This window comes from Pagrus pagrus (assembly GCF_965226575.1).
Source record: "Pagrus pagrus genome assembly, chromosome: 19".
NCBI classification, from domain to species: Eukaryota; Metazoa; Chordata; class Actinopteri; order Spariformes; family Sparidae; genus Pagrus; species Pagrus pagrus.
Window position 1 is genome coordinate 8,881,333 of NC_140203.1, and position 27,926 is coordinate 8,909,258.

The window sequence follows — 27,926 nt, forward strand, 5'->3', positions numbered from 1 at the left end:
TGTGGAGTCTCCATCAAAAAGTTTAAAAATCTTTATTCAAATTATTTTTTTTCAGGTCTATTAAAAATTCTAATTTTTAAAACTTTCATCAAAAATGTGAGTTGGTCATCATTAAGGTGTTTTTTTAGGGTACAAAACACACCATGAGAAATTGTTGAAACAGTTCATACATGTTGGTCCTTCTTCAAGAAAGAAATTGTTGCGCGTCTGTCCAGAAACTGCAGCGGAAAGTGCTCAATACCTCCTTCATTTAGTGTAGAGAGGCGGGAAAGGGAGCTCTTCGGTGGGCTGCAACCTTCAGGACCAAAGAAATGGAAACAGCTGTGAGTCTTAGTGAGACTATGTCACTTATAAAAGAAGACTTGACAAAAACTTCCTCTAACAAATTAAAAGTCGAGTTAATAAGCAATAAAACACACCCATAATCAGTTCAATACAGGCTGCGCAGCTGTAGCCTAACATTAGCTAACTTTGTAGATATGTGCTGCTCTATAACAGACATTACGGAGTCAGTAATGACTCTTCTCTACTTAATTAAGCAAACTTGTCTTATATTGCTTTTTCAGCTTTCCAGTGTTTTTTTTCTTTGTGTCACTTGAACTTCTCATTCATCCTTCTATGTGCTGATTGTGACCACCACCTCCTGGAAACGCCTCATTTACATGAAAAATAAGTGTTAAAGTCTCACCAGTTGTCCGGGCTCCAGCGGGTGTCCTGGGACTCCATGACGTGGAAGGTGTAGACATGGCGGGATTCTTCGGAGGTGTTTTCAGCACTGCGATGCACCACCTCCCCGTGGATCAGGACTACACCACCTGAGCAGAGAGGTTGATGGACGGGTTGGAAATGTACAACAGTGGACCAACTTTCACAGCTTTTTTTTTGGTGCTACACAATACTTACGATGTACAGTAAATCGTTTAGTATATACAGTAAAATGTCAGATATAGTGATAATGAGTCATCATTTCCAAGAGCCCAAGACGGCATCTTCAAATGGCTTGTTTTGTCTGATCAACTGTCAAAAACCCGACAATATTCAACCTACAATCAATATACTGTGGAAACTAACAAATCCTCAAATGTTACAAGCTACATTTTTAATCTATTGTCAATATGGTTGTAGATCAAATTTCTGTCGATTCATTAAAGAAATAATATGTAAATACTCATTAAAATGTCTGAATATTACTGGAAATGTGTTGAATATTTTGTTGAGTTGTGTACTTGTGATTTGAGTTTTTAGGCGTGTGAGTATGGACGGAGAATATTTCTGAAAAGGTGATCATTTTCATTTTAACCTATTATTTAAACCTATTTTAAACACCATGTAAGCTTTTAGACCTATGACGCAAGAGAATTACCTTTTTTAACAGGTGCAGGGATGAACTTCTCGTCATCATAGGTCTGCTCTCGGCCGATGAAGTCTGTCAGGGGAAAGGTGCCCGGTGGGGTGCGCACCATACGCCGAGAAATGCCGCCTGGGAAGTGACAAAATAGTGGCTGGATTGTTGTTATAATTATTATTATTATTATTATTGTTGACAGTCGCTTTATTACTAATGGAGCGAGGCAACAGTAGAAGGTTTGTTATATGGTGAGCTTACTGTTGTGTGTGCCCGGGATAAACCACAGGCAGCCATTGTTAACAGTGGCATCTTCCAGGGCGATCCACAGCCCCATAACTCTGCCCAGGGGCTCCGTGTACAGAAACGTGGCGTCTTGATGCGGCGTCACTGAACACAAAGACAAAAATCTGTGACGAGGCTATTTCATGAAAAGAAAGTTTACTGCATACGTTTTCCAAGTGGATTTTTTGTGTTTTTGAATTTCTTTTCAATATATTTATATACATTTGTTTTCTTACCTTCTCCACCAATCCCTGGTTGCTGGAGGAGAGAGAAAAGAAAAATGACATCTCACACAAACTACTCATAAAGCTGACACTACGGGTTATTTCACAGATAGACTTCAGTGCTTTACCTTAAAAATGAACATGCTCTGCAGTATCACAGGACTCACAAGTCCCAGCTTCTTCGCTATGCCCTGGGAAAATAACCCTTATGTGAGTGTTGGTTATTCTATGACTCAGCACATCATCCTCTGATGCTGTTCAACGGCTCACTCACCTGAATTCTGGGTGAATGTGTAACCTTTTTGTACAATGGTTCATAGGCATGTAGTGCTAAAAGAGAACAACTGGGATTAGTTATGGACTCTGCACATGGGGCTGAGGAGAAATTATTCTAAATCTTACCATGTCCGACTTTATTGAGTGAACGCTGTCTTGGTACGATGAACTCCCCTGCAAGACAAGAAATGCTTTACCTGTCTAATTGGGAAATTTAACCATATAAATACAATGGACAGGCAAGACTGAATCTCTCACCTTTGTCGTCAAACACTCCTTTCTCAAAGAAAAAGCGGATCTTATCTCCACTGGTGATGAAGTAGTCAGCATTTCCCTGCAGGTCAAAAGGTTGACATCAGTCACCTGATCCAGCAGGGAATCATTGCATCACAGAGAGCAACACTAGCATTCAAAAGTTCATCACCTGACACAAAAGCTTGAGTCTGTACAGTCAGGTGGCTGAGAGGACCACTCTTTTTCATTTTATTGGTTTTTCACACTTTGAGTGTTGTAGACAGTCCTCTTTACAAGCAGATGATATTTATATGCTTTAAAAGTAATGTTTTGTACATGGAGAACCAAACGCTGTACGATGGTTTAACCGAAGGGCTCCTTTGCCTCTCAGGGCTTCCACATGGCATCAATTTGCATCTTAACAAAACAACGCAATAGGTGCTTGCTTCTGTCCCGTGGTCTGCTGTTAAAGCTCAGTTTTGGGCCTCCAAAGCAAAACGTTTAGGCACCCCTGGTTTATTAGAGCCCATTTGCACCATTGTTGTCCAAGAAAGATCATGGGTCACTTTGGCTTTCCTATAAGAGGTGATTTCAAACTTTTGAACGGTAATGTTCACCCTGCTGACACTGATGACATAAGACTGTGTTGACATAAGAGTTTGCTATTAGCCTGAAAGGAAGGGCAGTTAGGGTCGAGGTAAACACTGAATCGCTGAGGGGTAATGTACCTACAGACTACACGATATCGTGATGCAGTTAGTGCACGTAAGTGGGAACCTTACCTGCATCTTTAAGAGCAACACGATGGAAAGCATGTGAGAGAAATGTCATGACATGAAACCGAGTCACTGACACTGTTAAAGACTCATCTCACAGTGTTACAGCGCGCTGGGTCACCTGTGTTTTGAGCTGCTCGTCGTGATAGGTGGAGAAGGTGGTGCGGCAGTGCTCCGGGACGTCCATCTGGTGCACTATCTCCGTCATCCTCTGCCTCAGCTCGTCACACTCCTGAGCGGTCAGCAGCCCGTCCAGAACCACATATCCATCCTCCATGTACTGTGAGGAGAGAGGAAAGTGCTGCTGGGTCGGTTTCACAGTCAAGACGTTTGGTTTTATTTCATGGATATTTCGAACTTTATGCACAAAAATGTTCATCTTTATTTTCACAGATTTAAGTCAAATTCAGGGTCAGATGTGAAGCATTTACACACACTCAATGTAGATTATTTGGCATCACTCAGGGTAAATCATGTAGTTTCAATTAAGCTGTGACGAGCTGATCTCCCATGACTGTTTCCACTTTAACACAAAGATGCAAGTCAAGTAGGAAAGGGGTCCTAGTTGTCTCAGATTCAGGTCTTATAAAGGGTCAAACGTACTGCACTTACACATTAAATGTATTCTTGATTGAAACACATGATAAAGCTGTAAAGAATCACAGAAAAGGCCAAAGTTATTTGTCCTGGTTGCGCCCTGCCTATTCAGACCAGGACTGAAAACTAACATTTACATTATAGAGTCATAGATTTGAGTTATTTTCGCAATAAATTGATGAAATGTTTTATCTATGTAATGTAAGGAAGTAGTAAAAAAAAAAAACATGCTGATCACACTTTCCAAAACCAAAGGTGATGCTTTAAATAAAATGCTTTTATTGTTTAAAGTATGAATTCTTATATAAGTCACTGGGTTTTATCCTTTTACTCTCAAGCAACTTCATTTCATCCAAGCTTCTTTTTAAACTGTTGCTCTTCGTGTGTTGTTTTTAGCTGTTCCTTTTCTGTGAAGCACGTTGTAACCTTGTTTTTAGTCAAATTTTAAGTGCAATATTTTACTATTTTTATTTTTATCATTATTTGTATTGCTCATTTTTATCTTTTATTCTTTATCTTTTATTATTTTAACTACTCATTTTATTGCAATTGGTGTGCATTAGTCTCTAAACCTGTTTTCATACCATATTTTTTCAATCACAACTCAATTCTTGCTATATCAATAAAGTTTGATTGGTTGGTTGGTTTAAATATAAATAAAGTTTATGAATATTGTCATTATTATCATTATTATTATTATTATTATTATTATTATTGTTATTATTGTTATGATTATTATTAGTCCAAACCTCAGAGGTATTTAATTTACTATCACATAAAACAATAAGTGCAGTGAATCCTCTCAGCTGTGAAGCAGAAACAGGTGAGTGTTTGGCTTTTTTGCTTGTAAATGAACCAAACTATTATGTGTTTTATTTGCTTGTGTTTACTAATCGACTGACTTATTGACAAGTAATTTCACACAACCATGCAATTCTTATGTAGAGTCTCAAGTCAGTTACATAACTAATTATATTTGCACAATTTCTTCTGATTATGAAATACTGTCTAACTTTCACTCTCTAACTCCATGAATAAACATCAGTCTCGGTGTATTGGTCTGGTTGTGCTTGCAAACATGTAAAAGTGAAGGTTTCATGTTAAAATATTACTTTTGTAAAAGTAAAAGTCAACCAAACGATTAGCACATGTACATACTGTAAACTAGATCAGACATAATATCCATCATTTTTCTGATCATCTGAATCAGTGTTTTTTAATCAGAGTGCAGATCAAATAAATGAATTACAACATTTGCTATAAAATAAAAGTATTAGAGAGAATACAGTACATTTTTTTCTCCAAAATGAAGTGGACTGGAAGTAAAAAGTGGCAGAAATTGAAAAGCACCTCAAAAATGGTACTTGAGCAAATGTAGGACTACTTGTTTACAGTCCATCACTGATATCCACACTAACAGGAGAGATAAGACCCTTCAGAGTCTCAGAGCATTTAGTCGTTTAAATAGTGTTTTCCACAGCATGTGATCGCACAGAGCTCCTTCAACAGCCCACTTGTAGCTTCAGCATGTTATGTAATGAGCCTGAAATGTGCACATATACCATCATGCATGAAATAAATAGTACAATCGTGCAAGAAGATGATAGAGGAGGCGAAAATGAGTCTCCAGAGAGCTGCAGACGTCTTAGACTCGACTGTTTTATCATAAACTGCAGCGAACTGTACCTTAGTGTCGACTGTGATGTAAAGCTCACCTTCTGTACATCCCGATCCGTCATGAAATCCATGTCTGTGGTCTTCTCCGGAGGCGTGCAGCTCATGGGACAGATCTGTGGGCTGTAAACTCCAGCCTGCAGCCACTGATTTGCGATCACGTGACGTGTCGAGATCAATTAAAGTATAACCGCCATTGTAACCATGCACAGAGGCCGTAAGCTAATAGGATTTTGGACTTTAACTCCTTCGTTGCGACACAAAGGCGGAGCTGCAGTGGCGCAGGCTGACCTGTAGATGTCACTGTTGATGTAACACAGATACAAACACGAATGAACTACGGCGGCCTGCAGTGGACACGCTGGGTTGTGCTGAGTAGGGGAGAGTGGGGCCTATCGTCACACTTTTTACTTTCACTCATTTGTCACATTAAATCAAATATATAGATTCTTCTGCACAAATATCTTTAGATTTTTACCTCTTAGTGTAATATTGTTATGGGTTTTGGAGTTTTTGTTTATTTATATTGTTCCTACTGCTTTTTAAACTTATATTTTTATTTCATTTTTTTTTTTTTACTTATTTATTACAACTGTTTTTAATTGATGCTCTGTATTTTTGTTATCCCCTTTGCTGCTGTAATATTGCAAATGATTATCTTATGTGGGGTGAGCTGTCACATTAAATTTTACAGCAAATAAGACCATGTATAAAAAGTAGAGGCCACTCTAAACTGATTCATTTTAGAAAGATGTTTCTGATACCAGGGTTTTATCTGAGTCAGTGCATGAAAGGTAAAAGTAAAAAAAAAGAAAAACAACAACGACAAATAGACGAATAGTCAAGACAACCCAACCCAAATTTAAAAAAATCTATTTTTTTTTCAGTGTGACAGCTTCTTCCTACGACAAGAGCCCTCGCTCTCTCCTGCATTTACTCAAGATTTTTATTTAAGAACAAATCTGATACTTTTACTTTGTTTTTCAGCTTTAGTTACTTTATAGATTAAGATGTTACAAACAAAACGAAATACATGTGATGCACTGTTGATGAAGGGCATCCTGGTTGTAGGCAACTGTACGTGTTTCAGTTTCTTGAAGAAGTTTCCCCTCTCATCCAAGAGGCTTCTCAGTTCTAACTAACTGGAAGGGAGGTGCAGGCTTTAATCCCTGTGTGGGAGTGCCCTTAACAGATTCCTTAGGGCCACTTGTGAGTCATGGACCCACCTGGCCTTCACGTGGGTTGTTAGGGCTAGGTGAGTCCAGGTGTGAATGGTTGTTAAGCTGCCTGGGGAGGGAACTCAGTACATCATTGTAGGTGGGTGATCATTTTGGATGAGAGGTGAAACGTCTTCAAGAAACTGAAACGAGTCCAGTTGCCCACGATGTAGCACTTACAATATACGATGCACTGTTATAGATTAAAATACCCAAGAGAACTTGAAATACTTAAAGCAACACTACGTAACTTTAAAGTCGTCAAAGGGCCCAGACAGACCAAACATTTAGTTGCAACGAAGGCTGACTGTTGAATTGCCTCGCTTACGTTTCATCCAAAATCCTGTAATTGATTCAATTGCAAACAGGACAGAGGACATCCAGTTCTAATCGAGAACATGTCTGATAAAAAGTGGCAAATGGCACTAGAGAAGAGGTTGAGGCCAAACTGCCAAAAACCCGCCGACAAGGGTCGACTAGTGCCAACGATGTGTAACAGGGCCACAGACGCTACCAGACAGTGTTGCTTTAAGTGGGTCATTACAATGACTTACTGGGACCACCAGTAAAATGTCAAAATGTCAGCAGAGAGAAGGGTCTAGGGCTCAGGACAGATGAGGAATTAACACGCTTTCCAACAGGATTCAGTGTTAAGTGTTTATTTTATTATCATGTGTCAGAATGGTACAAAAGTAGGGTCTGAACATTAGAAATCAAACGTTCAGCTGTCCATAGTTACAGACGTCCCGCTTAAAAAGCCAGTGTTCAGTCCACTTGGCAACATTTCATTAATAAAGGCCTTGTCAAGTGTGATACAGACGGTGCTGATTAAAACAAGTCTGTCCATCCAGCTTACAGTTCAGTCAACAATGATTGTTGTCAGGGGGTCAAGTGGGCGGCTTTCCGTATGGCTGTAATACACACAAGTTCAGAATCAATAAACTCATGCTGCGGGATGTGGTGGATGTGACCCCCCTGGAAAAAGGAAACCAACAAACTGATCTACAGGCATCAGAATACAGAGATGGACTAATCTTACACAGTAAATACAATCATGTATTTAAAAAACCTTTTATACATAGGTAGAGATTAGACGTCGATGCAACCATGGCAGTTTTTTCTTTAATAATGCGATTTGTGGGTTCAGGTGAAATGTTGTTGTGACCACTCAGAAATATACAGAAATATTACAGATGCTAACAGCACAATGATGTGTACTGTTACACACAATGCCCGAGGTGGAGGGTGAGCACACCTCCATTTACAGTGTGTTAGTTTTTTTAGAGTTGTTTCTGTTTAGTTGTGAAATCCTGTCTTGTTTTCTGGGGACAGGAGCTGCATCAATCAATCAATCAATCAATCAATCATGTTTCCTCACACAAACTAGGCTAAATAAGGCATGCATGACATAAAAAACAGAAGACCATTTATTGATATTTTGTGCTTTAACACAAAATTTTAAAGTAAAATTATTTGGGTGAAATTGCACAGAGTGAAACAAAGCTTTAAAATGCATTGATTAAGGTTATATCTCCTGACATGATACTAATTAAAGTGCTGGCACAAGAATTTTACGTAACCAAGGGGAATTTTATGAGTCACCAAAACTTCTTCCCTTTTTCCATGTGCCGCAAACAGCTGACTGACCTCCTCTCAGACCTACACTGACGCTGACATGCAGGAAAGGGAGTGAGGCTGCAGGTTAAATGTGCTCATCTTGTGACTCAGAGGGAAGTGACGGTCGCAGCTCTGGAGGTCAGGAACTAAGGCCATTCCTGTCCGAAAATATTTGTGGAAATGTTTGAGGAAAGTGACACCCAGAAACATTTGGCTGACTAAACATGTGTCATCGTGCTGACGTAGACCGACCTTGATAAAGCTGAAAGTGAGAAAGGCCAATTATAGGAGTATATCAGTAGGTACAGAGCAATTTAAGCCAATCCAAGGTGTGAATGATTTCCCAGTGAAGCTATGAGAAAGGTTTATGTGGCACTTTTCAACTTAAATAGTAATACAGACTATACCATCAATGATTTTAGGGTCAGAAAATATAGATAAAAATGTTTTTAGCTGTAAGTAATCCAGTGGTTCTCAAACTTAGACCATGCCATATTTACACCAATATTAGCGTAGGCGCTTTGTTTATAAGTGCTGATAAACCCACTTAAAATAGCCGATTGAGTTTGGCTTTTTTCTCTCTCTCTGATGTGTCACGTTTGGCATCACAAAACGCAATAAAACAGGGATCATGAAGCAGCATGGATGCCAGTGACAATGTTGTGGTTACGTTTTCATATCTTTTATTTCAGTCTCTCTTTCAAGCTCAATACGGATGTTTGAGTGCTGCTTGAACAAGACGGATAGAGAGCTATTTAGGCACCACCAAACTTCACGCACATCACGTTGACAATTTTCACATCGATCCAGGTATTGTGTGTCCATCACTGCTTAAGCTGACAAAATACCTGCGACTGCTGCAGAGTGATGTGCAGTATAACTGATTTCCTCTGATACCAAATAAAAACCGGGATGGTATCGCCGTAGTTTTAAAAAAGTGGAGAACTCCTGTTGTTTGAATATCAACACACAAACTGAAGCCTAAACAGACATGAATGAGTGAGAAATGTTGCCAATAGGTACTCTCTCTCTCTGTACCTGTAGCAAAGGGTTTTCTTCTCTTCTTCAGACTGTCGTTGCTATACTCTTTACATACTGTCTTGTGATTAATCTCAGACACTGAATAAGGTTTGTGGTGTTGCCACAGTACCTCAAAGTCCTCACAAACACATTATATACAACATTGTTGACCCTCTCAAAACTGACAAAGCTCCACACATGAGCCATCATCAATATCTACTCCTCGTCAGTGGCCCCTTTGGATAAGACTACAACAAGCAGAAGGAGAAGTAGTTTCTATCAACCTTCTATTATTTGTACTGGATTGTGGTGATGATTCTGTGGTGTCCCCCGAAAATCAATCCTAGAACAGAAACATTTGGGATGGGAAGTATCGATATTTCCCGATCGATCAGCACACCACTACTGAAGATTCATCTGGCGTGGGAATGAATGTCAGTTGTACCTTTTCCCACTGAAGACGAAAGCCAGACGTTAGTGGGTGTTGCTGAGTTCTTTGTCTAGTGTGAAAAGAGTATTACTTTAATGGATGTGATTTATGTAGGAAAAACAAACAAGAAGTGTTTGCTGATGTTTCCTGCTGATCTTTTATTCACTAGAAAAATTCAACTTGGATCCTTTTTTTATTCCCCTCTTCCCCTATTATTGTTGATGACTGATAAAGAATGTGGAGGAGGGCATGCCAGACAGAGTTTGAGAATCACTGGATTAGTCCACCCTCTAATAACATAATCACCAGGTTAAGGCCAAAACACACTTGATACACTCACTGACAGGCTTTGTTTGAAAGTCTTAATTTGACTGTGTGCTGCACTGCAGGAGGGAGATTTCAGGTGTCAGCAGCACCGTCAACTGCACTGCACCATGAGCTGTGTTACCATATCAGATTTACTTTGGAGTGACGTTGTCCCTATATCTATGGCCAGCTACTGCAGTATACGATGTATGTATTTGCAGTTTAATGTGCTATTACTTATTCTACCTGCCTATTTGCAGTCATTGTTTGGCATCCAACAGGTCACTATCTGCAAAATGTACCATAAACATGTTTTTGCTCTTACTTGGCACCACACAAATGAAACCACAGCGAATACACCAAGGTGCACATGCCACTCAAAACAAAATTTAAGTAAAAATGTTATACATGATGGAAAAGCTGAGATTTGCTGTAAATCACTGCATTTCTCCGGAGTCATCTGCTCTTTTTTTCTTCGAACTTTGCTTGCACCTTCAAAACTGTTTACTAGTCAACACATTCAAGACTGAGGCTCCTCTTCCAGGAGCGCCTCTCTAATGACCTCTAGAAGGGCATTTGGATATAGCCAAGGCCTCAGTGAAACAAAATTCACCGTGAACAAAGGTGCAATTGTATTATTATTACAGTCAAACTTCCCTTCAATCTCTTTCAAAAGGCTAAAATCAAAAAGAAACATCTGGTAACAATAAAACCACATACCATATGACTGATATGTATGAAAGAAAAGACATTAAACCATACATTTTACAACACATGAATGAAAAACACAACTCATGAACAGTATGTTTGTGATCATTAACCGGGCATACAGCTTGTAAAAGATAAGGCCATATTAGCAGCGAGATGCCTGGCTGGGGTAAACATAGCAGGGTTACTCCAAATGATGCTATTAAATCCAAGGTCTTAACAAGAAAAGTGTTTCAAGCAGACATGTTGCACTAATTTGGACCGTGGATGTGGAAATCACATATTCTGCATACACTCTCTACGAATAAAAGTTTCCCTCATGTAGGTCGGTCAAAGCCTGTTTCCTTCACTCTGTAATTTCCTGTTTGTCCTCATTCGGATAAACAAAGCGCCGATAAATGTCCAGTTTTCAGTTTTCCCTGGAGCAAACTGAGCATGATAAATAGAAGAGCTAGCGCACAAACAGCCGAGCGCTTGAGTCACCAACATTAGCACATAACCTTTGAAGAGTGGCAGTAAGACTCTCCTGTCTCACATCTGCAGGAGTTTTACCACTTTAAGGTGCCACAGAGGTAATAATCATCTAAAGTCTCATGATTTTAAAATAGTACCTTGATTCTTGTTTGTTTTACTGGTCATCTACAATCATTTTGTATGATTAGTGCTGCGCAAGCTTGCATATGTTTTAACTTAATGAAGACAAATAAATCAACTCTGACAGGGAGATTTATGAACGTTTGTTACCCTGTAGCTTTAAATCAGGTACAGCAAACACAACTGGAAACCTTGTGAAGTTACAATCTAGTCAGTGAAGCAACACATTTTAGCCAACAAAGGTCACTTAAGATCTTTGACTACGGGTATATGTTCCATAAAAAGCTTAAAATAAATCATTAAACAAACAACAAATCAGTAGCTGTGTAGGATATGTCAATGCTGAACCAATCACAATACAGCCTGTCTCACAGGCTCAAACATGATATCACTGTGTGGTAGCTTTTGAAACTACCAAATGAAGTATCCTGAACTCAAAATAAATTATTGGCTGTGTTTTTAATGGTCTGTCTGATATCGCCATGTTGGTGCTGTTCCTTGAACATCATTATTAATGTTGTTCCAGGACCATCATGTCTGAGTATGAGATATAAAAAAAGCCCTCATTTCGAACAAACCGTTATGGCTTCATTGCTGAGTACAGGACTCCGGCCCATCAGACTGGGTTTGTATCCTGATGGAACACATTACTATACTGTTCACTTGTTTCTATAACTATTTCCCATTTCTGTTTAGTTTTATGTTGCCGTTTGGTTAGGGTTATTGAACACTTAGGGTAGGAAAACACTGCTAGGTTCAAATAAATCTTGGTTAGGTTCAGGAAAACATGGTTTAGGTTCAAATATACCATTTAACAACATAAAACACGTCTGAAAGGATAACTTATCCCATGTGCAGATTTTTGCACATGGTCTTTTTCCCCAAGTTGCAAAGCTATGACAGTACAAACATGATTGGTCAGGTGCAATGATGGTCGCGAAGCAACATTAATTACAATATTCCAGGAACAACACTAACAAGACGATATCAGATTGTATACATTTTAACAAGTCACTCACAATCAACCTCACACACCTTAGTAAGACACACCAGTGATTAGGGCTGACCCAAATACCATTTTTGGGGCTTCTTAGCTTCAGTGAGAATTATACTCAAAGCTTCAACATGGAGGGGCAACACAAGCTATCAAACTTGATAAATCATAATTAACCTATACACTTTGCTATTATTGTCATTTTTGTTTAGTGAGAGACAAGGACAGGAGGGTGAGACGTCACTGTTCCAGCCTCCAAAGTCTGAAGAGTTGAGCTCATGGGCCCGCATTTGTGCATTTGGAGCAGAAATGCTCTATCACTAGTGTTTCTGTGCACAGGTTTTCAGACTACCTAAGACACTAGCTAGAGGAGCTTGATTTCTACCATCAGCAGATGCAACATCTCCTCCTCCATATACTGATTTGAGGTCAATCACCACTGAAGAAGCTTTGAAGCATTTGGGTCAGCCCTACCAGTAATGTGTGCGATGTTTAGTCATGCAAAATTAAGATAAAGCCTGTTTCACATGCCTAAATAAGACATGATGTTTAGTGAAGGAAAACAAAGAGTCCAAGAAGAATGGTGCATTTCTCCATCACAGCTCCCACACAGCCGAGAAAAATCGCCTGCCGCACAGGCTGAAGCTATGAATCAAACAACTGCAGGGTACTGACATTAATCTGTAGAGTTTGTTTCCCATTTTTTCTTCTGAATATTTGTCAGCTTGTCTTTGATGTCAGTTCCTCAGTCCTCTGAGTTAAGGCCTAAGCTGTGAGGACAGCTGTGGGATGATCTGTTGATCACAGAATCTTTTTGTTCACATAAAAAGATGCCTTTGAGCAGCATACCGAGAGCCTGGAGAAAACCACGAGGCCAAACCTTCATGCCTCAACAAATTGGCTGTCAGTTGCACTATGATTTATTTACTAACAAGTGCCAGTATTCTGAGCCACGCTGCACCACAACCGCAAATGCAACTATAAAAATTTCAAAAGTAATTAAATAACTTTAAGTCTCAAGGCCAGAGGAACGTCAGGCAAACACTGCTTTGAGCATGTTCAATTTGTGCATGTATCACATGATTGTGAGCACATTTAGCTCACTGGCAAGGCTGAATCGTGCAAAGTTTTTCCTGTTTGTTTGGTTTTCTCTAACAAACAGGTTTGCTTTAGCAAGGTCCTGCTGAGGCATGCATATTCGACATCACCTGCTTGCATCCTTACAGCTTTTATATTCAGGGTGATATTACAGAAAAGCCACATTGCTACAACACCTTTCATCACCGAGCTCGTTTATGAGATTATGAGATCCTTGGCGACCATGAAACTCCAAAAAAGACATCCTTGAAATTTGCACCACATTCGTGCTTTAACAAGTCCTGCAAGGGGGGGAGGCGCTGCTGAGCTTTAATGGAGTAGGACGTGAGTTTGGAAGCTCCTGCCGATTTCGATTAAAATTGTAATTCATCTGCGCTTTTTGGTCACGTATTTAGTCTTGTCTTACTCCGCAGTACTTTTTGTTGGGAAGTTTATCTCTGGACTGCGTAACATGTCTGGAAAGAACTCTAAAACTCGCAATACTATTCAGACACAACTGAGGCCTGGTCCACAAACCGCGACCACGTCCTCGCGTGAGCCGTCGGCTCCTGCAGAGGCCGCCTTGACGCACGCTAACCCTGACACCGCTGCCCTCAAGCTCGAGTTGCTGGCCTCGCTGAGGAAAGATATTGCTGATATTTTTAAAAAGGAACTCCAGGATACTCTCGGGGACTTTGTTTCAGCGGAGGAAGTCAGCGTCTATGTCAAAACCTTGATTTCTGGGTGAGCTCCAATAGCTTTTCAGATCTGTGTTCTATTATCGCTTAGATTTTGTGGACTCACTAGCCTTAATTCTCTACCTGTGCAGTATTAGGTGGTATTCTGGTTTGATGCACTAATTAGGTTAGTGTCACTATTGTTTGTTTATAGCAGGCAATCTTTTTTCCCTCAATCTTGCTGGATACTGTTATATAACAAGGCTATACCATATTTTGTATTTTTGTACTTCAGATCAGATCAGCACTACCTCATTTTATGCTCTCTGCATCTATTTGTACAGGACTTAGGGCCTACTGTTATTTGTTAATTTGTATTTTCACGTGCTTTACTGTATCCATCTGATCTATGTGGAAATTTGATTTGTGTTATTAAGGCGGCCATCTTTGTTGTTTTGTTGGAATGTTCACCTTTAGATGAAACAATATTTTGTAATGTGAGTTTTTTTCAATATAACGTGTTTATCATTGCGTGCATACTGTTAAATAGTGTCGAGATCGGCAGGAGTTTTTGTTCTCTTTTTCTAGCTTACTTTTTGTTTGTTCTGCGTAGTCTCCGGGTTGTTCAAACACCATTGTGGACAACTTTTGGTTATTGTGGGAAACACTGCTGTCTTCTTTGTTCTGTGGTTATGTGGGGACTTTGGGTGTATTTGTGTTTAGGGGTATGTTGGGGGGAGGTTGTCCCACCTCGGCTCTCAATGACCAGTTGCATTTTTGTTGTTTTTTTTTTTTCTTTAAATGGTTAATGGCAATATAGATCCCAGCATTGCTGGGTCAGGCACACCTCTCAGATTTATTAGCTGGAATATCAGATGGATGAGTAATCCTGTTAGGAGATCTAAGGTTTTTACACATTTGAAATGTTTAAACTCTAATATAGTATTTTTACAGGAGACTCACCTTCGTATTAAAGATCACCATAGGTTAAATTGCCCTTGGGTAAGTCAAGTCCTCCACTCGAACTTTAATTCAAAAGCTAGAGGAGTCGCCATTTTAATTAACAAAAAGGTCCAGTTCTCATCCACTGATGTTATCGCTGATAGGAATGGCAGATACCTCATAGTTGCTGGTACCCTAATGCAAAAAAAGGTTTTGTTGGTAAATGTATATGCCCCGAACTTCGATGATGTTGAATTCGCTAACAGATTGCTGAGTAACATCCCCTTCTTGAATACTCACCTCCTGATCCTTGGAGGGGATCTAAATTGTGTTTTTGACCCAATCTTGGATCGGTCTAATCCTCGTAATCTGACTCAATCTGCTATGTCTAAAACAAGTCCTGCAAGGAGGCCCCAAGCACGAACCAAAGATCATCATTTTTTACTGCTCATTTGTTTCTGCCATCAAACTCCTCTCCTCTGCAGCTCTCCACTGAGATTTATCTCAAGCTTGCTCCTTATCGGCCCTCCAAAGCTGCTCTTTGACCTCTGATGGCAGCGTGTTGAACAGGTCCTCCTCCACCACCAGACCGCTCCTCTTCAGCAGCCGACACTCACTGAGCTCCACTGGGAGACACTCGAGACGGTTTCCTCTCAGCTCCAGCTGTGTCAACCCTGTGAGTTCTCCGAAGCGTGACGGCAGCGTCTGCAGGCAGTTGTTTCCCAGATTCAGAGTACGCAGTTTCTTGCACTTGAACAGCTCCGGGGGCAAAGTCTCGATCTGAAGTGGAGAGGATAAGAGGCAGAATAATGAGGGGTGTAAGTTAACAGCACTCACATGGGCTGAGTTGTTCAATTTTTAATCCATGTGCCCTGTGAGAATGACACATAGTCCTATAGATGTGAGCAAAGGTTATTTAGAGACGAGGTAGCTGATTCCACCATAGTGACTAGAGAATGGTTCGGGTCTAGTTCCTGATTATGCAGATGTTACCAAGTTAATCCAATTAATCTAAATCTAAATCTAAAAAGATTAAAAACTCTTAAAATGTACTGCCAGCCTTTATGTATAAAATCTCATCACAAAAAAGAAAATGGCTGTTAAACGTATCAACAAATCATTTAAACTAAAAACCAGTCATGAAATCTTGTAGCCCTTGTGTCGTACAAAATCTCAATCACTAATGAACAATGTCCGAAGAAATCATATAAACCTCCTACACGGACACAATTACACAACTCATTTGAATTGATAATGTGCAAACGTGTTAAGAGGATTTAAACATGAGAGGCCTTAAAAACACAAGAGACACCAGAACGGTCCCGTTTAATGGAGCTATTTTTGGCTGCACACAAACCTGCTGGAACCTATTTCAGTGAACAAGCAAACGCAGTAAAACAGCATTAATAGAAGCCTTTACTGAAAACACATGATGCCGTACGCTCCTGTGTGAAAAACTGTGTTTTCAGGAGAATGCTGTTTGTCTGATTTTTCAGAGCATCTAATAAATAAAGAGCATTTTGTTGAGACTGACCCAAAGCCAAATGGACTAACCCAGCCGTGACTGTATAGCAGGATTTGGCATGGCCCTCAAAGTATTTAAGGCAATTATCTTTGCAGCTGAAATAAACAATATCCTGACTATAAAGGCCTCTTGTGAGAGTTTACAGGAGATGGAAAATATTTTGATCACCGTTTTCTTCTCTGAACAGGAGAGGCTCGATTAGACTTTACAGAAAAATCGTGTAATTATAAACATAAATGTGAGCTTTGAAAAACCTTTTTAATCCATCATTGTCTCTACTTACTGGCCTGAAGTAAAGAAAACTAACTTTGCAGGAGGGCTGCACATTTTTTTTCATATTAAGAAAAAACAGGGTGTTTCACCAGATAACTAGATTGGCTCTATTTGGAAAGAATGTAATTCAGGTGATTTTGTAGTGGAGTATATTCTCAATGAATTATTCAAACAACCAAAGTAAGCCATGGTTTGTTTGCTGAATTATCAAGAATGATTGTGATTGGTGGTTCACTTAAAAGCAACAAACTCACATGTATCAAGAAACCCTTAAATCAGCCTAAATTATGTTATATCCAACAGACTTCTCCGGTAGATCAGTCATGGAAAAAAAAACTGAGCTTCCAGAAAAGTTCTAGCATGAAGTGTTTGAGTAATTTGCCTCGCTTGACATTGCACGTCTTGCGACGTCTTGTGACTATTGCGCATCCACACATTGCGGTATATTGTGCAGCTCTACTTTGCAGTGAAAACCTGTGCTTCCTTCTATCAGTTAGTATCAACTAACTGCTGTGTGCTACTGAATGAAGCATTCGTTTATGTGAGTCACTGTAGAGCAGATAAACAGTCCAAGATTACATCAGCGTTTTGAGCCTGTTGGAGAACTTCAAAGTTATACTTGGAACCTAAAATCAGAATTTTTTGGAAGTGTTTGTTGACTGTACACAAGAGCAAATCTGCCAAAGCCTCAGTCATGTGGACATCTTTAAAAGCCATAACCTGCCTATGAACATGTTGTGACCTTTGTAAACACGTTATCTGGCCTTTGAGCTAATCTTATTCATACAAGACAAAGACAGATACGGGCGTAGAGGCAGATTACCTTTCTAAGAACATGGGAAACGGGACAAGCTTTCACTAAAATGTAAACATGGACTGGACAAATGTAAAGGAATGTTTTTCCTCTCACCCTATTTGCTGTCACAGCGAAGTACTGCAGGTTCTGGAGGAAGCCAACGTCAGCATGGATGCTGGTCAGATTGTTGTGACTCAGGTCTAAGAAGCGCAGCTTGCGGCAGAAGAAAAGCTGACTGGGGATCTTCTCGATCTTGTTCCTGTTCAGGTACAGCCTCTCCATGTTGGTGAGGGTTCCGATCTGAATGGGAATGTAGGCGATCTGGTTGTACCACAGCTTCAGGCACACAAGCCGGTGCAGGTGCTGGAAGCTGATGATCTCCTCGATCGTCTTCAGATTGTTGTCCTTCAGGTCGATCTCCTGCAGGTTGTGCAAACTAAAGATGGAGTGTGGAATGCGTTCAAGATCGCAGCGGACAAGCTCGAGCTCCGTCAGGTTGACCATTTTCTTCAGGCTGTTGAGCACCATCAGCTTGGTTCCCTCGTTATTGATGGAGAGCTTCTGGAGGTGCACGCCCACATCCGTCACCACCTGTGGAAGCTTGGTCAGGTTACTTTTCAGACGAAGCACTTTGAGACTTTTGAGCTCCCGAAGCCCATCGATGACGATGAAGCGATTGTTCTCAGCACTCAGGTTCCCAGTTAAGTGCAGCTCACTGAGGTTCTTCAGGCTGTAGATCCACAGTGGGATCTCCTTGATGTCTGTGAACTTAATGTGAAGAGACTTCAGGTTCTCTCTCAGGAAAGCAAGAGCCGGAGCCTCAATTTTAGCTGGTGTGTGATAGAGCCACATCTCCCTCAGGTTGGAGAGCTGGGCGATGATCGGTGGGATAGTTACGTCGGGGATGAGCTCCAGCTTGAGCACTTCCAGCTCAACCAGATCAAAAACTGTGTCTGGAATCCCACTGAGCATGAACAGATGTAGCTCCAACTTCTCCTGAGAGTTCTTGGTGATGCGCTGCCTCAGCTTCTCCAGTGTCCACTCATTGTTCAGGTTCAGCTGCCTCAGCTTGTTCTCGCTCACCTCTGACAGAAACACAGCGAAGCGCTTGGAGTAGAGCGGATCATACTGATCTATCATGTGTAGCATGAAGGCAAAGTCATTCTTCAAGTCAGGGATGTCACTATAGCTGCTTTCCTCACGGATTGATTCAAAGGAGTATCGCTTGAGGGAGCGGCTGAGCATCCAACAAAGAGTGTACATGCAGATAAGACCATAAACTACCACCAAGCTGATGTAGAAACAGGCCAAAATCTTGAAAAGAGTTGCTAATGGGTGAGCACAATAGAACGTGCTGTACCCTGTTAGTTTCTGGATGTTCACCGAGCACACTACACTGAACCTGATGTAGCGTACGTAGTAGGCTGTGTAGCTAATAATAAGGATAAACTTGATAACTTTGATGATGGTCTGACGTATGTAAAGACGGTACACTATATCACCCTCCTCTACGTGGATCCTGAACTTCTTCACCTTCTCAAAAAGAGCCTTAGCTTGCTCCCCTTCCTTTTTATCTAAAACCCCAGTTTCAGAGCGATCAACAATTCCTTGTTCAATCCGGGACTTTGTTCGTTGGAGCATGGGCACGCTAGCCTCCACATCCTCACTCACGCACGAGGCCTTCTTGTCCATTGAGCCGTTCATTTTTCCCAGAGGCTTGGGATCGCTCTCCTCCACCACGGTCTCAGACAAAGCTCTTGTTGTCCAAGGGGAATCAAAGCACTTGAGTAGGATGGAGACAAAGTGCTCCAGTTTGGAGCTTGTGCGGGGGAACTTGAACCAGAAGTTGCTGCAGGCCAGAAATATAAGAGTGTGGAGTAGCACCAGATAGGGGAAATATTTGGCAAACCAGTGTAGTTCGTTCTCGTAGCAGACAGCATCGACATAGTTATACTGATGGCGGTCGAGGTCATACCGAATGCCTTTTGGTTCCGGCGCTAAGGCGGTGCTCACATTTGGGAGGGGCATGGTCTCGCACGACCTGTCGACCACCCACTTGCAAGGCAGGCAGATCATCTTGTCCTGCGTGACCTGCAGTGTACCACCGAACACCGCAATCATCAGCATGACGATTGAGATGTAGTCGGTGAAAACGTCCCACCATGGTTTCAGGATACGGTACGCTGGCTGGGTGTCAGCAAAGTACCGGAGCTCTGTGATGGGAATCATGATGGTTTATCTAAAAAAAATGACAGAAAACAGGGGATTAGTTGGTGACATGTCGAGTTCAAAACATGCTGGACTGGATTTTGGAAACGTTAATGTTTTGAGGTAAATCTCAACATGTTATTCAACAAAATGATGGGAAAATCTGCTGTATGGTTGCCTCTGAACTAAAGCTGAAACAATTAGTTGACAAACAGGAAATTACCTGCCCACACAGGTTTTCAGCGTCAACGCAACTGTTTCATTGTCTCTGAGTCTAAACAAAGTAGTAGAAACAGTAGAAAGGAGGCATGCATGTGACTCAGGTGTGCAAAAACTTTGTTGTTTAACCACTGTTTAATTTGGAACCAGTTCTCAACTGGGACTGGTTCTCAACTGGGGGTCGCTTTTCAAACAGTTCCTTGTCAAGGCCTTTTTAGTAGCAATTGTCAATATTTTTAAGAGGTAAGTGCCTTTCTTTTCAATTACTTCAGCAGGTATAAGTCCCAGATATACAATCCGTGGATCCCTGGGTACTTTTAGGTTTAAAATTTCCTCCATTATTTGAATGACATTGTTCCAAAATAATTGTATTCTTACACGTGACCAAAAGATATGGGAGTGATTTGAGTCTACATGTCCACACCCTCTCCAACATTTCTGTTGTAATTGTAATTGTTTAGTCTTTATGTGTGGGGTGATAAAAAAGCGTATGAGATTTTTCCATCCGAATTCTCGCCATATTCTCGAGCTAGTTGAAGATTGTTGTGTGTTACACATGGAAAATATATACCTTGTATCTTTATCTATTTGTTTGTATCTCAAATTTTTTCAATTGTTCCTGTAATTTTTCATATTTTAACCTCTTCGCTTTATTCATGTAAGCCGTCCGTGAAATCAAATTCCCTCTCATAATTGCTTTAACCGTATCCGATACTATTGTTGGTTCTACTTCACCGTTATTATTATTATATTATGTGCCTTCCTTGTCTCCTTCTTTCTTAATTAAGTCGAAATTCAAAGAATTAGACACCATAATAGCGACTCCTCTTTTCCTGCTATTTTTACAGGAGCTGTAAAAAGAGTTCAAGTATCCAAACCTCTTCAACTTATTATGTTCTTCATTAGACATATGCGTTTCCTGAAGCATTACAACCTGTGATTTATCCTTTTTTAACTTTGCCAACACTTTGCTTCTCTTAATTGGATGTCTTAGGCCATTTACATTCAAGGATGTGATCTTTAAGCTATCTGACCTTGACATATGCATCACATATAATATTGGTCTCCCCCAGAAGAGATCACAGAACAGTAACAACCATAACTATTTTACAAAAGAAAACATAAGAAAACCTAGGCCTCCAAATGAGGAGGAGATCTATCTCCCCCTGAGTGACCTAGTTGGAGGGTCGAGGGTCAAGCCTCTCTTCTAGAGAGGGCCCGATATTAGAGATGGTTATTAATTCTAGCAAAAGAACCATCACCATCCTATGAGTCCAACTTAAATATAATGGTGATTGAGACCACTCTTCCCGGTGATAATCAAATAATGAGGCCAAAAGATTAATTACAAGGCAGGATCAAACTCTGAAAATTACCACACATTTGCTAGTGTATAGCAGAAAAAACCTCAGGCGTTCTCCTCTATGTTATCCCTCTAGAAATCCCGCAGTTTCTCCCTTGCTCTCTGTGCAGAGGCGTCGCCATTCTCCTGACGGTGCGGTCCCCGCTCCCATCCGAGGAGCCCCGAAAGGCGGGAATCCAGAGCAGACTCTCTCTCCCTCACTTCTTCCAGTCTCTTCCCACTCATCTAACGTATGCTCCACTTAAAGTTTAGTTAGGAAGTTTTTAGTGGGAAAATGAGAACTTTTCTCGGGAGCGTGGTCTCAAGTGCGTCTGATTACTCCATGAGCTACACCGGAAGCCACATTCCTGTGATTTTAAGCCCATATTGCATGGAGAGATGTTACAGCATAATTATTGTGTTTCCACCCTTACTTGAAAATAATCTTTTCACAAACATTACAACTAGCACTGTTATCATCTTTCTGCGCTGAAAGTTTTCAGCAGTATTAACACGTAAAAGTTTGACTTCATTGTTTTGCAATTCTCAACTGCAAGAAAAACTTGGCAGCATCAGTAAAAGCAATCGATCAGCTCGGAGGCATTTGAGAAGGACTGTGCAGTTGCTTCTAGATTCCCATTCCTTAATATCAGTGCTGTTTGTTGGAAGGTTTAAGGGTGGGGTTAAGGTTCCTACATTGTGAAAACAGAACTGCTTGCTGAATGCCAATATACTGCCAATATACTGTATAGCAGTTTGCCAAACATCCTGTAAGCCATTTTTTTTTTTAAAAAGGACAGAATCACACACAGATCTTTCTAAGCTCTGGTTCAGGCAAGTCAATAAATCCTAAATACAATTAGGAACTGAACTCAAAGACTCAGACAGGATAACTGAGCCCAGTCAGCATGTTTAAGGTCAAGTGTGGAGGTTACCAGACTGGTAGCACACAAAGAGTCACAGTCATTACATTTGCTGTATATTTGCTGTGCATCAGGGATATCCTGGGCGTCCAGCATTAACCAACTGCACACTGCAGTTCAGAGACTGCAGAGCAAGCCAGAAGCAAAAGGACCACAGGTCCTGACACAGCACGGCATGTTCACGTGAGTCATTGTTTCTCCTTCTGATGTGCGGCGATTTCTCTGCACAAAGTTCAATCATTAGATGCTAGGTGTCAAATCACAAATTAATATCTGAGGAAAACCCAGAAACACGAAAGGCTCTTTCTTATCTTTGATGAGTTCTGTGATCAGAATGAGTGGGGATATTGAGGTCAAGTCAAAAACAACAACTACAACTTTGACTTGAACACGCTTCAGGCAAAATGCAAGCAATAACAAGTGAGATCAGGCAATCAGGAGACTAATAAACCCCAAAACATTCTCCCAAGCGTCCATTTAGGCTTGAGAGCATATGTCAAACCATAAATAGACTACTTCCTTACACAGTTAATGTGTGAGTAATGCAATTCCTTACAGCAATCGAAGCAGTTTTTATAATCTTACTCAAGTTGTTTCAAAACGTAATGTTAACTGAAGACTAAGCTATTACGTGCAAAAAAAACCTCTCCCTGTCTGCTCAACTTACCCCTGACTTACAGGAAAAGGATGAAAGAGGATAGCTGGTCAAGTGGTCACAAAAAAAAGCCTTGTTTTATCCAGTTCAAACCAGAATGGCAGTACAGTCGCTGTGGGCCTCCTCTGTTACTTCAACTCAGAAATTACAGCACACAGTGACCCCAACAGCTGCCAAAACACCTCTAAATGTGAGCATTCTTTTGGTATTACAAACAACAATGCAATATTCATTCTGCCGACTAATAACATATCCAAACCGGATATACAGTACAATAACATTATTAGGCCGAAAGGTTGAACAACACCTAAACAAATATCTTCTCACTTTCACTCGTTCAAATACAGATGCCAGAGAACTTGAAGCAGAGGCATTGTCTCTAGATTTAAACTACAGATAAAAGGCCTGTCACATGACCGCACTGATAAGATTAAGTAAACTGTAACAAGGAAGATTCACGTAGCATGTCTCAAAATAAAAAAACTCACTCTGGCATACAATGTTATGGAAGCCAATTTCTGCCAGTTAAAACAAACAAAAAAAAAAGACTAAGCTTGATGGAAAAAAATATTTTCAACGTAGGAATGTCATAATTATGAGATAAAAAGTTAAAATTATATGATAAAAAAGTCAAAATGATGAGATAAGTCATACTATTACATAAAAAGTATAAATAATAAATGTCACAATTACGAGACAAATGTCATAAATACGTCATAAGAAGTCAAAATTACGAGATGTACAGTCAAAATTATGTGATACCACAGTCATAATTATGAGATAAAAAGTAAAATTATGAGTTAGAAAGTCACCATTTATCTTATAGTTTTGACTTTTTATCTCACAATTTCGACTTGCCATGGGAAGATATATATATATTTTTTAAATCAAGGCTAAGTTTTAATATTTTGGGGGCTTCCATTATTTGGTTCCAGTAAACTACTAAAAAGAACAATCAAGATTTGTTTCACTTTTTCCTGGCACAGGAAAAAAAACAATGTCTGCAAGCAGCTTATCTTGTCTGTGCATCACACTGCCCAAGTTCCCAGGAACATCTCTCAGGAATTTAAACCAAGGACTTACTGATCCCTTTCACCATACCACCATAAACAGGACCACCTGAAGATGATATCCTAATCCTAATTATAACTTGATTAAAAAAGAAAAAGTCAAGACTAGATTACATAGTGACTCTGCTCTTGGCTTCCTGTTTGTAGCCTTATCCAGGCACATTACTTCCCTGAACAGAGCTGCTTTTGTGTAGGCAGTCTCTGTGGATGAGGCTCTGACACGCAGGCTGAGAGAGCTGCAGGTGAACCTGGCCACTGTGAGAGCCAATATATTACAGAGCCAGCTATAATTTCCCTCAAGGACACAAGTGTCTCTTGACCGAAGCAACAGTCAAACAGAGAGAGAAAATCCTATTATGACTCTTTGCAGTTTATACTGTTAATACCAATCCATGCGGAGGCAGGGTCCAGCCTGCTTGTTGAAGAGGATGATTTAGATAATAGATGGAATTGAAGACAGATGAATGCCAGCATTACCTTTGCTAATACTTGGCTTGAACTTTTATTACATCCCATTAGATTGTTGCTTTTGTGTTTGGTATATCTCTCAATATATCTCCCTGCAACAACTTCAGGAATTTCCATCTAAGACATAGAATATACCTACAGGACCATCAAAGTCCAAGCAACAGAGAGCCTCACACATTTACTGACTTCTTCTCCATCCTGACACCACACCCCAATGAGAGTTATCAATAGGGGTTGTTATATATTATAATAAACATAAACATAATTACAAAAGAATATGATAAACATTATATTCAGATCCGGTGTTGTTGCTGCAACTTACAATATGCTGGACTAGATGTAAAGGAAAATTCAACCATGTGTCAGACTAGTTTAAGACAGAATAACAAGATGAACGCAAAATGTATCTCCAACTATTTTGCCACTTGATTGCCAATTGTCTCTACAATTTATGACAGCTTCTCCAATGCAATGACTTACTGTTTTTTTTTCTTTTTTAGATAATTGAGCATTGAATATCTTTGGGTTTTTGACTGTAAGCTGGACAAAGCAAGTCATCTGTAATCGTCACATTGGGGTTAAATAAATTGTAATTGTGCCATTTTTACTATTTTCTGACATTTTGTAGTATAAATGATTAATTGTTTAGTTGAGAAGATAATTGGTAGATTATTTGGCAATGAAAATAATCATTACTTGCAGACCTAGCACACAAACTCAACAACCTTAGAAAAATTAATGCACCTATCTTATATTCTCCTTAAATGCACAGTACATAACTTCTGCCACAAGAGGCGTCTCAGTAAAAGAATGAAAATAAAAGACGTAGTTTGATGACATTGCGAAGTAGCGTGGGATCATGGGAGTTATCGTCTTCATTGTTAAATAACCACTATTGCTGATGAAAATCAATCTGATGTCTTCACAAAGGAGGTAATGTATTAAAGTTTTATTCATGTTATGTTTAGTCACGTTTGCCTACTTCGTTCCTCATTCTCTGAGGTATGATTTGATGTTTCCCCAGAAGTTATGGCAATTAGTGACTAAATAAAACACACTTCTACCTCGAATAAACTTACATATTTCTGTGGGATTGAACATTGTTGAAAACAATTATGATAATGTAAGTACATAGCTAAACATAACATTTAACGAAGGTATATTTATTTTAAGAAATTTTAATGTGGAAATGTTTTCACAGTACGATAACCATCTAAGAAAATATCACAGTGAACGATTTATACAGTTAATATTATTATCATGACAGACAAGAATCTTGATATAAAGTTGAAATATTATTTTTAAATAGCATAAATTAAGCAAATGTACACTTTTGATAATGGGCAACTTTCATACCGTAAGTCAGGATATCCGCCACTACTAATTAATGTTCCAACATCCCACTGCATGAAACTTATTCAAATCATTTTTATGTGAGGTAAAACAAGGCCAGTGATTGCTGCGTTGCTAAAAAATGAGTCTGTGGGACGCTTTGAACTGAATTTTATGATGAAATTGACAAAGACTGTGGACAATTATGTCCAGATGATACCTTTTATCGCCTCTATGCCAATTCCCATGAATCCCCAACAAGAAAGTCTCTATGGTTTAGAAAATTCAACCAATACTTAAAACTCCTGGTGACAAGTTTTTGTTTTTTCTTCTGCATAAACAACCTTTCCACAACTTAATGTATTTGAGAGGTGAATGTATCATTCTGGTTTTTAGTCACCTGCCTGTTGCTGGGTTCTGCTAAAGCCCATTCAGACTGGGTACACTTTGAGAGGTGTGTACATGAGATTTACCCAGTTCCTCGAAAAACAAAACTCTTCTTGTCTGGCCGCCGAGAGAAAACAGAGTTATCACAGCTTCTGTTCTCAACCCATCTGCCCAGCCCTGGCAACTGTGGACTTGCAACATCAAGACATGGAGCAGACGGGGCAATGTTTTCAGTCTTGACCAGGTCTAACTGGTTTTAGCTCACAAAAAGCAACTTTCCCTTTCATGAGGGCACTGGTGGTGATGTCATCTTCACACATGCTCATGATACACACAGACAAGGGCCACTGAAAACCATTTTGTAAACGCACAGGATGATATTTTATGAATGATATGACTAGTTGCACGTCAAGACTGGCTCCTTATCAGAAAGGACTACAATAAAAGATCTTATAACACGGACATACAGATATCACACCAGCCATGTAAGCTATTTCACAGTGACACAACGTTACAGTGTTGCTGCAATATTCCTGTCACAATGAAAACACCGTGAGGCAACATTAATTCAACAATACAGCAAAAAACACTGCATTTCATAATGGAAATCCTCTTTAAAAAAACAGTGATTTATTGTTTTTGAGGACCTACAGTTAAAGACATGGATCTCAACTTATAACGCTATTACATATCTATTGTTTACTATACCGGTGTATTATCGGCAATGTTTGTTTCATTACCAGAATAGCGTTACCTTGCTGGCCTTCAAATGTGGACGAAACGTTACTGATATAATCTGGAATATTTAATGAAATATTCGCCTGGGATTAATCTAAGAGTCTGGCAGTGGTTCGGTGTAATAACATCTGATCCAAACCCAGAGAGCGACCTTTCATTAGGTGGTCGTCTCCTCAACAGTCTGCCGGGAGGCGACGGGGAAACGATGTCTCATACCGATGCCCAGTTAGCAAACTGCGGCAGTGAATTCACACTGAAACACACACAGACACACACAGCTAACTAAGCTAGTTAACGCTGACACACGAGAGGATTCGGAAGAGACCCACCTGTTTTAATGAAGCTGGTGTCTCTCGCCACCTCCGCACACGGGTGACACATTTCTCAAACGTTTCTCAGCGGCTGCGGCTGGTCGGACACCGGGCCGGAGCACCGCTCACCAGTGACGGAGGAGAAAACAGCTCCGAGACACGAGCCGAGCGGGCTGTTCGGCTCTCGCGAAGACTGCACGAGACTGGCGGAAGTACCGACACACGACCGATATCAAAATAAAAGCACGGCGCACTGATCGTAATGATAACGGCCCGAAGCCTAATGTGACCTTATTTCTGCAAAACCTTGTATGATCGTGAACGTAGAGAGACACATGTTTTCTTGATCCCGCTTGAGTTGTGTCATTAACTACACATATGATGTTTGTCATTTTAAAATGTGATTTTCCAAGTCAGGAAAGTCGCAGTTTGTCAGAAAACTAATGACTGTGAAAATGGGTATTTGTGACCTCTTGTTGAACCCTCACCAAAAGCAGTAACTGAAGCATTGTAGAGCTGCAACTGTTGGACTCTGGCCTGGCCTGAAACATGCTCCTAAACACTTTCTGGAGGAACAATTTTGGCCCTGACACAGGGTTGGAGGCCGGCTTGCAAAGTGAATGGGATGGATCAGAGGTGAAATTTTTCACTTGCTCCTCCAGGGGGTATTTTGGAGCGTGTTTCGG

The 27,926-nt window shown here is 40.2% G+C and overlaps 2 protein-coding genes across 2 annotated transcripts; both read right to left on the reverse strand.

The window, feature by feature from the left end:
* Positions 1–13: 13 nt before the first annotated feature.
* Positions 14–5,670, reverse strand: phyhd1 (phytanoyl-CoA dioxygenase domain containing 1). Its single transcript, XM_084382720.1, has 11 exons — positions 5,453–5,670; positions 3,262–3,420; positions 2,389–2,464; positions 2,257–2,304; positions 2,129–2,184; positions 1,983–2,045; positions 1,867–1,888; positions 1,607–1,735; positions 1,364–1,480; positions 689–815; positions 14–295 (listed from the first exon to the last, which is right to left on the reverse strand). The coding sequence occupies exons 1-11, from the start codon at positions 5,516–5,518 to the stop codon at positions 247–249; spliced, it is 912 nt and encodes a 303-aa protein (XP_084238846.1). The 5' UTR covers positions 5,519–5,670; the 3' UTR covers positions 14–246.
* A 1,601-nt stretch (positions 5,671–7,271) lies between these two features.
* On the reverse strand, positions 7,272–27,414 carry lrrc8aa (leucine rich repeat containing 8 VRAC subunit Aa). The gene is made up of 3 exons (XM_084382718.1): positions 27,259–27,414; positions 17,702–19,826; positions 7,272–15,773 (listed from the first exon to the last, which is right to left on the reverse strand). Exons 2-3 carry the CDS (start codon positions 19,814–19,816, stop codon positions 15,498–15,500), a joined length of 2,391 nt encoding a protein of 796 aa, XP_084238844.1. The 5' UTR covers positions 19,817–19,826; positions 27,259–27,414; the 3' UTR covers positions 7,272–15,497.
* Between the last annotated feature and the right edge of the window lie 512 nt (positions 27,415–27,926).

Excerpts from the sequence above, each read along its gene's own strand:
- phyhd1 (XM_084382720.1), bottom strand. The coding sequence starts at position 5,518 with ATGAGCTGCACGCCTCCGGAGAAGACCACAGACATGGATTTCATGACG. Across the intron at positions 3,421-5,452 it reads CGGATCGGGATGTACAGAAG|TACATGGAGGATGGATATGT; the intron begins GTGAGCTTTACA and ends CTCTCCTCACAG. Across the intron at positions 2,185-2,256 it reads ACTCAATAAAGTCGGACATG|CACTACATGCCTATGAACCA; the intron begins GTAAGATTTAGA and ends GTTCTCTTTTAG.
- lrrc8aa (XM_084382718.1), bottom strand. The coding sequence starts at position 19,816 with ATGATTCCCATCACAGAGCTCCGGTACTTTGCTGACACCCAGCCAGCG. Across the intron at positions 15,774-17,701 it reads TCGCTGTGACAGCAAATAGG|ATCGAGACTTTGCCCCCGGA; the intron begins GTGAGAGGAAAA and ends TCTCCACTTCAG.